The sequence below is a fragment of the Cebus imitator genome, unplaced genomic scaffold, assembly GCF_001604975.1.
Source record: "Cebus imitator isolate Cc_AM_T3 unplaced genomic scaffold, Cebus_imitator-1.0 Scaffold18, whole genome shotgun sequence".
NCBI lineage: Eukaryota > Metazoa > Chordata > Mammalia > Primates > Cebidae > Cebus > Cebus imitator.
Genome location: NW_016107333.1, coordinates 10,627,443 through 10,639,067, shown reverse-complemented (window position 1 = coordinate 10,639,067; position 11,625 = coordinate 10,627,443). Strand labels below are relative to the sequence as shown.

At 50.4% G+C, this 11,625-nt stretch overlaps 1 protein-coding gene across 1 annotated transcript; it reads right to left on the bottom strand.

Annotated features, from left to right (window-relative positions):
• Positions 1-8,122: 8,122 nt before the first annotated feature.
• On the bottom strand, positions 8,123-9,800 carry NRSN2 (neurensin 2; the record flags this gene model as incomplete). The annotated part of the gene is made up of 1 exon (XM_017511400.2): positions 8,123-9,800. A coding segment is annotated over one exon (441 nt), but the record flags the coding sequence as incomplete, so codon positions are not given.
• Positions 9,801-11,625: the final 1,825 nt, after the last annotated feature.

Here is an 11,625-nt window from a genome sequence, read left to right as displayed (position 1 = left end):
AGGTAATATGTAAAAGGCTGGTGGCTTCTTTTTTTTTTTTTTTTTTGTCTTCAAATGGATTCTTGCTCTTGTTGCCCGTCTGGAGTGTAATGGCACAATATCGGCTCACTACAATCTCTGCCCCCTGGGTTCAAGAGAGTTTCCTGCCTCAGCCTCCCGAGCAGCTAGGATTACAGGCGCCTGCCACCAGTCCCGGCTAATTTTTGTATTTTTAGTAGAGATGGGGTTGCGCCATATTGGCCAGGCTGGTCTCGAACTCCTGACCTTGTGATCCAACTGCCTCAGCCTTCCAAAGTGCTTGGATTATAGGTGTGAGGCAACATGCCTGGCCCTACCTTACTTTTAGATTAGAAACTGAGGCTCAGAGAGGGTGACATGCCTAAGGTCACCCGGTATGTCTCCAAAGCACTTAGCTCAGTGTCTGTGGAGATTGAGTGACCAAAGTGTCTTCTGCACATCTGTCTGGATCTCCCTGGGGCATCTCCAGCACTTGTGTGTACCGGGGCACACTCCGTGCCCATGGGCACAGGGTGGTGAGCTTTGGCTGTGTGTGTTTCTCATTAGGGGTCTGAGAGGTCTTTACACCTGAGCTCCAGGGTCTGGGCTGAGGAGGCCTTTGTCCTGTGACTGGAAGAAGGAGCTCTTGCATGGGTGTCAGGCATGACATGAGGCAGGCCTAGCTGGTACACAGCGGGCGTGGGGGTGAAGAATGAGGATGCGCTTGTGCTCGTGGGGACACCTGCATTGGCCGATGGCTGGCTGTGCTGGTGCACACGTGCATACACACAGACACACACAGGCACACAAGTATGCACACACATCCCTCACAGCCTCTTGCTTCCCCAGGCACACTGACAACCCTTGCTCACACTGGCTGAGTCACTCTGCATGTCAAGGGCCTTTCCAGGTCCCCAGCCTGACTGATGTCTCTCAAGCTCTTAGTGTGGCAATGACAGGGCTGTGTCCCTCCTGCTCACTAGACCTCCACAGAGCCCTGCCCAGGGGCAGCGCAGAGTGGGCACTCAGATTTGTGTAGCAAATAAATTTACAGCATAGCATGGTAGCTCATGCCTGTAATCTCAGCACTGCAGAGGCTGACGCAGGCAGATCGTTTGAGCCCGGGAGTTTGAGACCAGCCTGGCCAACACAGCGAAACCCATCTCTACAGAAAATACAAAAACCAGCTGGATGTAGTGGCACATGCCTGTAGTCACAGCTACTTGGGAAGCTGAGGTGGGAGAATCACCTAAGCCTGAGAGCCAGAGGTTGCAGTGAGCCGAGGCTGCATTCCAGCCTGGGCGACAGAGCAAGACTTTGTCTCAAAACAAACAAACAAACAAATAAATAAATTCACTCCTTTCCTCATTCCATTATTAACTTATTTACTTACCTCTTCCTTCCTTCCCTCCCTCCCTCACTCATTCATTGAGTCAGTCGCTCACTTACTCCCTCATTCCTGGCCTCCAGGATGAAGCAAAGCTACACTTCTGCCTCCCCACCGTCTCCTCGCCCAACCAGCCTCTATCTGCTGAGAGCCCATCAGATGCCAAGCCCCGACAGCTCTTCCCCTGCCACACCTGGTCCATTGACCCTGCCCCAGGACATACCCTAGTGGACATCCTGTTTTTCTCCCTTCTCCCTGCCCTGACCACATGTCCCGGGCCGGATGCTTATGAAATCCTGTGAGTTATTCCATCACCAGGGCCCTGCTGGCCTGATGCCCAGAGCTTGGTTTTGAGTCATGTGCTCTGGGACATGGCAAGGCTGGGATTGGAAGCTCACGGCCCTGGTGAGACCAAGCCAGGCTGAGACTCAGAGCAGGGTCAGGGTTGCTGGTCCCAACTGTGCACATCCATGGAGCACATCTGTGAATGGACTCACATGACAATGTGGCCCAGACAAGGCCATGCCATGTCCAAGGTCACAGGGAATGTCAGTGAGGGAACTCAGCCATGGCACATCTGTTCACTCATGGATACCTCTGCACAGAGGTGGAGGTAGACACCATTGCCTAATATTATAGGGCTGGAGTTTGAATCCAAGCCATTTGACTTTAGGCAAGCCACTTTACTTCTCTGAGCTTCATCTTTTTTCTTTCATATATATATATATATATATATTTTTTTTTTTTTTTTTTTTTTTTTTTTTTTTTTTTTTTTTTTGAGATAGAATCTCACTCTGTCACTTAGACTGGAGTGCAGTGGTGCAATCTCGGCTCAACGCAACCTTGGCCTCTCAGGTTCAAGAAATTCTCCTGCCTCAGTCTCCTGAGTAGCTGGGATTACAGGTGTGCCACCATGCCCAGCTAATTTTTGTATTTTTTTTTTTTAGACAGTCTCACTCTGTTACCAAGCTGGAGTACATGTCAAGATCTTGGCTCACTGAAACCTCCGCCTCCCAGATTCAAGTGATACTCCTGCCTCAACCTCCCGAATAGCTGGGACCACAGGCATGCATCACCACATCCAGCTAATTTTTGTATTTTTACTAGAGATGGGGTTTCACCATGTTGGCTAGGCTGGTCTCGAACTCCTGACCTCAAGTGATCTGCCCACCTTGGCCTCCCAAAGTGTTGGGATTACAGGAATAAGCCGCTGCATCCGACCACTTTATCTTCACTTACATAGAGTAGGTGCTCAGTAAATGTAGCTGTGAAAAAATTCAGTAGCAGAGTGAGTGCAAATACAGTGTGCCAGTGCCTACAGGCCCCACCAGCATAATTCACATGCCCGTTGGTGTGCATCCAGGCATGTAACGTGCTATTCAAGAACTCCTGTGGGTCCTTCAATTTACACTTGAATGCCTGTGTCTGTGAGGTCTTCGGAGCGGACTTTTTTTTTTTTTTCTCAACAATGCATATCATTCCTGGTGTGGTGTGGAGGATTTTCTGAGCGCTTGGTATAGACGGCAACGGGTGTGTATCTGGATAGACACGTGTGTGTTTTCCTGTGTCTGTGTGGACCTATGTGAGGGGCTATGAGTGTGACTTCCACTCTGAATCAGGTTAGTTGGTGGAATCTGTGGGGTCATTTCTGCATCTGGGGCATTCTGGACCTAAATTTCTTGGGTTCAAATTTCAACTCTGCTAGCTATGCCGTCTTGACAGGACACTTAAACATTCTGTGCTGTTTGCTTTTCTGTGAATTGGAGATAATGGTAACCACCTTGTGGTCTGAGGACTGCCAGAGCTAATGTACATGACGGACTGAGTAGAGAGCCTGCAGGGACAAGCGCTTGTCTCCCACTCTCACTGCCCCCATGTCTGCCCCGTGATAGGATATTACTTTGTTCTTCTATTTCAGTACTTACCCGGTTATATTGCCATTTGTTGTTCACAGGACTGTCCTTTCCACTAGACTGTGAGTCCCTGCAGGACGGTACCCTGTCTGAGCCATCCATTATCATAGCTTGTGTGTTTCCTGATGGTTCTGAACCTCAGACTTCTCTCTTTCATAATAGCAGCTGGCATTTAGGGGGCACGTCTATGTGCCAGGTCCTTTGTTAAGTACATTAAGTCTTCAGTCTCAAGGAACTGGTACCCTTGTTGTTCCTATTTTAGAGACAAAACAAAACAAACAAAAAACGCCGACACTCAGAGAGGTTAAGAAATTGCCCAGGCTCACACAGTGGCTTGAACCCTGGCAGACAGATTCACTCTCAGCCTGCACTAGATATAAGCGGTAGAGGAGATTTTGAGGCAGGAGCGTTGCTGAACGGAAGGAATGTCTGCCTTCCAGACTGCCCCAGCAGGCTGTCTCTCACTCCACCTCCACTAATCCCTCCCTCGTCTGTATGAATATCACTGCTTCTCTCTCTCACCCTGGGGCACCTCAGCCCCCTGCCGTGGCACAGTGCTCCCAGGGACCAGGCAGTGACCCCAGATCACTTCTTCATTGGTCCAGTGTAGGTGAGGTAGAGGGGCTTCTCTGAGCTAACCTCGTCCCCTGGGTCAGTAGGGATGCGGAGGGCATGCCGGACTCAGCGGGAGGGGGGAACATTCAGGGTGGTTTGGGGGTTGGGGGGCTCTTGGATAGAATAAAAACATTCTATCTGGAGTGAAGTGGCCCCATCTGCATAAGAGGGAGGAATCGAAGGGCATGTGGATAGAAGTGGGGTGGGACAGAAGGTGGACCCCACCAGTCAGCCTCCTCTCCCTCCCAGATCTTCCCACCTCAGAGAGGAGAGGGAACGGCCCTTTCATAGGTGCTTTGTGGGGTGTGTTAAACCTGATCCCTGTTACTCCATCTTGACCAAAGTAATTTTTTTTTTTTTGAGCTGGAGTCTCGCTCTGTTGCCCAGGTTGGAGTCCATTGGCGTGATCTCAGCTCACTGCAACCTCCAACTTCCTGGGTTCAAGCGGTTCTCCTGCATCAGCTTCCCAAGTAGCTGGGGTTAGAGAAAATTACTCACCACACCTGGCTAATTTTTGTATTTTTAGCAGAGACAGAGTTTCACCATGTTGGCCAGGCTGGTCTTGAACTTCTGACCTCGTGATCCACCTGCCTGAGCCTCTCAAAGTGTTGAGATTACAAGCATAAGCCACTGCACCCGGCCTTTTTTTTTTTTTTTTTTTTTGAGATGGAGTCTTACTCTGTCGCCTGGAGTGCAGTGGCACAATCTTTGCTCACTGCAACCTCTGCCTCCTGGGTTCAAGAGATTCTCCTGCCTCAACCTCCCAACTAGCTGGAAATACAGGCACACACCACCATGCCTGTCTAATTTTTGTATTTTTCGTAGAGATGGGGTTTCACCATTGCTGGCCAGGCTGGTCTCGAACTCCTGACCTCAAGTGATCCGCCCTTCTTGGCCACTCCCAAAGTGTTGACATTAGAGGTGTAAGCAACTGCACCCAGCCAGCAATTGTATTTCTGGGATGACAGGTGTGAGCCACTGCACTTAGCCTTACCATGCTTTATTAACTAGCCCCTACCACAAGCATTTAGGTTGTTTCCAAATATTTTCATTACAAATAATACTATATTGTTCCAACAGGCAGAGCTGAACCTACAGATCCACCTGCATGAGAGGGAGAAATCAGAGGGCGTGCGTATGTTCTATTTTGATATCGTCAAACTCCCTGCACTCATTTATACTCCATGTTAGCTTCCTTTTTACTTTGAGATGGAGTCTCACTCTATCACCCAGGCTGGAGTGCAATGGTGCAATGGTACAGTCTCGGCTCACTGCCATCTCAGCCTCCCGAGTTCAAGTGATTCTCCTGCCTCAGCCTCCCGAGTAGCTGGGATTACAGGTGTGTGCCACCATGCCTGGCTAATTTTTGTATTTTTAGTAGAGATGGGGTTTCACCATGTTGCCCAGGCTGGTCTCGAACTCCTGAGTCTCCATCTGCCTGCCTCAGCCTCCCAAAGTGTGAGGAGTACAGGTGTGAGCCACTCCGCCTGGCACGGTTGCATTTTTAAATAGGCTGCTCAGGGAAGGCCTCGCCGAGAAGGTGATGTTTGAGCATTAACTTGAAGGAATTGCCCATGTGGTGCACTGGGGAGGAGCACTCCAGCAGAGGGAACAGCGAGGCAAAGGCCCTGAGTCAGGGTCCTGGCTGGAGAGGACACGGGAACCTGGAGAGCGGTGGGAGTTGAGATTACAGAGGGAGGTGCGGGGCGAGTGGAAATCAGCAGGTTGTGTAGAACACTGGAGGCCACAGGGAGGGTTTCGGCTACTCTGAGTTACGTGGGAGCCGTGGGAAGGTTTGGAGTGGAGGAGGAACACGACCTAACTTGTGTTCTAACAAGATCTGTCTGGCTGCTGGGTAGCAATTAGACTTGGGAAGTCGAGGTGTGGGGTAGGGTGGGGTTCAAAAGTCAGAAGCCAGGAGACCGGGAGAAGCTGGGGCAGTGATCCCGATGGGAGGCCGTGGTAGCTCAGACCACAGAGTCAGCCATGGGGCTCTCGAGAAGTGGTTAGGTACGGCACAGATTTCCAAGGTTGAGCTGACAGCACTTGCTGATGGATTGGATTCAGGGTGTGAGGAAAGGGGAGGTCTTGGTTGGAGCAGCCAGAAGGATGGGGCCGCTACCCTCTCAGATATGGGCAGCATAGGAGGGCCAGGTCGGGAGGCAGTAATAAAGAGAACAGTTTGGGAGAGTTGAGTTTAAATTCAGCATCCAGGTGACTACAGACAGAAACGCAAGCCTGGAGCTTAGAAAAACTAGGTTTGAGGATGGTATTCGCCACCTCAGAGGTTGTCGTCCTGGTTAAATGAATTCCTGAATTCTGTAAGGCACTAAGAACAAGGCTCAGCCCCCGGAGAGGGCCAAAAGGGGTTCATTCCTCTTCAGGCCTGGACAAGGTCTTACCTTTGGCTTCAGCCCCCTCTCCCACGCCCTGGCCCTCACATTCCTTTCAGAACTGGGAGAAGTGGGTTCCCAAGGTGACTGAGAAATCTCCTTCCCACCCAAAGACAGGTGCTCCACACTCAGGCAATAGGCCAATCAGGCTAAGCAATTTTTTTTTTTTTTTTTTTTAAGCCATGTAGTCTTACTCTGTCGCCCAGGCTGGAGTGCAATAGCGCCATCTCAGCTCACTGCAACCTCCACCTCCTGGATTCAAGTGATTCTCCTGTCTCATCCTCCTGAGTAGCTGGGATTACAGGCCCATGCCACCACGCCTGGCTAATTTTTGTATTTTTAGTAGAGACAGGGTTTTATCATATTGGTCAGGCTAGTCCTGAACTCCTGACCTCAGGTGATCTGCCCGCCTCGGCCTCCCAAAGTGCTGGGATTATAGGTGTGAGCCACCACGCTCCACCTAGGCTAAGCATTTAAATCCACTGCATGACTTGTGTGGAGCTGGAGGCCATTATCCAAAGTGAAATAACTCAGGAATGGATAACCAGATACGACAGGTCTCACTTGTACAGTGGAAGCTAAGCTATGAGGATGGGTAGGCTACAAAGCGATTGTTACGGACCTCGGGGACCGAGTGCGGGGAGGCTGTGAGGGGGTGCGGGATAAAAGACTGCCTGTCGTGTACAGTGTACGGACCTTGGGGACTGAGTGATGGGGGCACTAAAATCTCAGAATTACCATAGACCTCATTCATGTAACCGAAACCCACTTGGATCCCAAAGGCTACTTAAACAAAAAGAATTAAAAATAAAAACAAGCTGGGCGTGGTGGCTCACGCCTGTAATCCCAGCACTTTGGGAGCCTGAAGTGGGCGGATTACCTGAGGTCAGGAGTTCAAGATCAGCCTGGCCAACATGGTGAAAACCCATCTCTAAAAAAATAATAATAATAAATAAATAAATAAAAGAAAAATAGGCTGGGCGGGGTGGCTCATGTCTGTAACCCTACCACTTTGGGAGGCCGAGGCAGGAGGATCAGGAGGTCAAAAGATGGAGACCATCCTGGCAACATGGTGAAACCCCGTCTCTACTAAAAATACAAAAATAAGCTGGGTACGGTGCCATGCACCTGCAGTCCCAGCTAATCTGGAGGCTGAGACAAGATTCGCTTGAACCCAGGAGGTGGAGGCTGCAGTGAGCCTGGATGGCGCCACTGCACTCTAGCCTGACAACAGAGCAAGACTCCATCTCAAAAATAAGTAAAATAAATAAATAAATAAATAAATAAATAAATAAATAAATAAAATCCACCACGGGGAAGCCTTAGGCAAAGGACTCTCCTCTCTGATCATCAGTTACTGCACCTGTAAAATGAAGATGGTAAGGCCGGGTATGGTGGCTCACGCCTGTAATTCCAGCACTTTGGGAGGCGTGGGGAGCGGATCACGAGGTCAGGAGATTAAGACCATCCTGGCTAACACGGTGAAACTCCATCTCTACTAAAAATACAAAAATTCGCTGAGTGTGATGGAGCGCACCTGTAGTCCCAGCTACTTGGGAGGCTGAGGCAGGAGAATCACTTGAATCCAGAAGGTGGAGGTTGCAGTGAGCCGAAATCTCCGCACTGCATTCCAGCTTGGGCAACAGAGCGAGGCAACGTCTAAAAGAAAAAGAGACAAAAACAATAATTTCTTTCTTAACAAGTGATCCTGAGGAGCGAATGAGAAATAATGGGTCGTGCCCAGCCCACAGTAGGTGCCCCTAAAGTCTGTGTCTCTCCTCCCCAAGCCCCAGTGGCCAGGGAGAAAGGAAACAAAGTCAGTATCCATCCCAGCTGTTTATTGAAAAGGAAGGTGGGATGGGAGGGGTGCAGGATGAGGAAGGGGGCGTGAGGCACAAGAACAGTAGGGTGTTCCCTGGTGGCGGCGGCCTGAGGAGCCCCCAGGAGGCCCTTCAGGCTAGTGGAGACTGAGCGTGAGAGTTAGGGAGGGGAGGGGAGCCTTGAGCGCCGCTCTCCGGCTGTATCGGAGCTCCCTCTAGTGGTACAGAAGAGAGACGACGCCTCCAGCAGGGAGGGGCTGGTGCCTCCAAGAGGGCACATTTATTATCAGGGTCACAGTCAAGACTTGTGGGCTAGGTTTCTAGGTGGGTAGACTTCCAGAGGCAAAGACAACCCACTTCTCCTGACTCCCCTCCCCCGGCTCCTAGAGATCGTTTAAATCCATATCCAAAGTAAATCCGGAGCCACCTGAGAACATCAGACCTCCAGCCAGTCTTTCTGAGCCAAATCTGTCCCCCACCCTGTGGACCCTCGGGGAACCAGGAAGGTGCGGGACTGGCTCTGCCCCACCTGTAGCACAAGAGCTGGCTCAGGAGGAAGATGAAGATGTGTTTCTAGTTCCTGCATGCTACTTTGTTGTGTGACCTTGGACATGTCATCTTCAGCCTCCTTCACCCACCTCACTTATCAGCTGGGGCTAGTAATTGCCAATGGTGGCTGGGCTGGGGGGCTCTGATGTCAAGAGGCAGGTAGAAGACACACTGTGAGGTGCAAACGTCCTCACACGTCCTGCAGGGGAAGTCCAAGTGAGCATCTGGGACACATTCATGCTGAATGACCCCACCCCTTCATCTGTGTCTACGGAGGGCAGTGTGTGCCCTCAAGCCTGGGGAGAAGAGGAATCTAGCCCAAAGCACTCATGGTAGAGAGGCAGGAGCTGATGGCTTGAAAAGGCAACAGGCTTGCCCAAGGTCATTCAGAGGAAAGAGTGGGGACGGGTTGAGGGAGATGTTTTCTGCCCCTGAGGGGCTTGGGAAGAGGGTATGGATGGGAAGTTTGGGGAAGACTTGAGGAAGGCTGGCATCTCAGATGAGTTGAGGCCCCACCCCTGGGGAAGGAGCACTGGGATTTGAGCTCCAGACTTGACCTGGGGTTGGGCTCAAAAGGGACCGTGCTGAAAGGGAGAAGTTGGGGAAACACTGAAAGAGGGTTGTGGTGAAAAGGGGGAAGATTCCGGAACCCAGATCTGTCTCCTCCTTAGGCCATGTGGGTAGCTCAGGAGTCCCTCTTGGGCTGGATGGTCTGCACAGAAGATTGCCCAAAGGGGCTGGTGGGTGACGAGAACCATGACTGGCCACTGGCATCGTGGAAGATGGGGGAAAGCTGCTGGTCTGGCTCGTCCCCGAAGACCTCCATGTGGCTGTCAGCTTCAGGGTCCAAGGGTTCTGCCTTGGTGTCCTGGCTTAGCCAGCCCATCATGACCCAGAAGAGGCAGATGGCAAGCAGAACTCCAGCCGCCCCACAGAGAGCTATGCCTGCCAGGCGGCAGGTGCCCAGGGCCTGGTTGTAGTCGGCTGCCTGCCGATCCAACACCAGGAACTCACCTTCACCGATGCCCTCTAGCTTGGGGGGCACCGCATAGCCAGTGGTCAGAGCCGCCACGCCCAGTAGCATAAGCAGGATCCCCGAGGACAGGCTGATCTGAGGGGAAGCAGATAGACCAGGAGGCAGTCAGGGTCAGCCAGGGGCCCCTGGCCAAGGGATCATGTTGGATCTTCAACGTACTTAAGGGTAACCCCTTGATCCAACCTTAGGAGATGGGAATCACAGAACATACTTGCTGGGGTCTGACAGGAGGCATAAACAGTCAAGTTCTACTTGGAATCCTGAGGCCTGTTAATTTCCTTCCCAGCTCCCACCCAGCACTGGGTTTCTCCAGCCAGCCCTGCGTTTCCCTCCGTCATGATTTGGATGGCAACTCATCTCCTTGTCCTTTCTACCTTCTCTGTCTCTATTGGATTAACTCCTATGCACCATCAGATCTCATCTCAAACCTCACCTCCTCAGGGAGGAGAGCCCAGGGCTGACTCAGATCCCTTGCTTTACTCTGGACAAACTCTGCACCCATTCATTCTTCAATATATTTACCATTGTGCACACTTGCACATGTATTTTGGTTGCGATGTAAGTGATGTCTGCCTCTCCCACAATACTGAGAGCCCCATGAGAGCAGAGGCTGTGCCTGTTTTGGCTCCCTAGGAGTCTTCTGTGCCTAGCATGTGCTAGCACAGAGCAAAGGCTGAATAAATGTTTGCTGAATGACTAAATGAACCACAGCTAAGAGAGTTCCTCAAAGTCAGGTACCATGACTTTTTTATTTATTTATTTATTTATTTATTTCGAGATGGAGTTTCGTTCTGTCACCCAGGCTGGAGTGCAGTGGTGTGATCTCGGCTCACTGCAACCTCTGCTCCTGAGTTCAAGAGAGTCTCCTGCCTCAGCCTCCTGAGTAACTGGGACTACAGCCACATGCCACCACACCCAGCTAATTTTTGTATTTTCAGTAGAGACAGGATTTCACTGTATTGTTCTGGCTGGTCTCAAACTCCTGACCTTGTGATCTGCCTTCCTCTGCCACTCAAAGTGCTGGGATTACAGGCCTGAGCCACCACACCTGGCTGGACCATGTCTTAAATTCTGTGTTCCCAAGAGTCTAGCACAGTGCTTGGCAATAAGAAGATGCTTAAGAAATTTAAATACACACTAATCTTTCCTTGGAAGTCTTTCTTGATCGTTTCCTCTCCTGGTGTTCTCTGCAGACCTGACCTGAAGTTATGTAAGTTGGCCTCTCTGCACAGGTTGGCACCTTACCTCCTCACTAGAGTGAAGTCCTTTGAAAGCAGAAGGAGGGACCCTCTGCCTCAGTCTCCCGAGAGTATTTAGCAAACAGCTATGCTCATCAAAGGGACTCAGCTCATTGCCACCTCTACACCTTGACCCATTGGTGCACCCTGGCTGACTAGTCTCCTTGGCTGTTATGGAAATCAATTCTTCACATTTTTTCACTGCCCTGGCAAGGTACCCCAGTCTATCATTGGGAAGCCACAGTAAGATTTAAGTGAAATGAACCTCACTTCCTGCCAGTCAGCATATTCCATTTCTTAACCATAGTGATTAGTTCCAGGCTGGCAAGTGACCCAGTGAGAGCCAATGCAATGTTTGTCAGGACTTCTGGAAATGAAAAGCACTGTTTCTTTTCATGTCTCTTGTAAATGGTGTTTTAAATTTCTGGCTATGCTGAATCTTTTACCTCTTCATATAAATGATAGAGTCAGTTTGTTGATGTCCACAAAATAACTTGCTGGGGTTTTGACTGGGATTGCACTGAAACAATGATCAGGTTGGGAAGAACTAACATCTTGACAATATCGAGTCTTCCAATCCATGAACATGAACTATTTTTTCATTTATTTAGTTCTTGGCTATCTTTCGAGTTTTGTAGTTCTTCTCATGTTGCAGATATTTTGTTAGATGTACATGT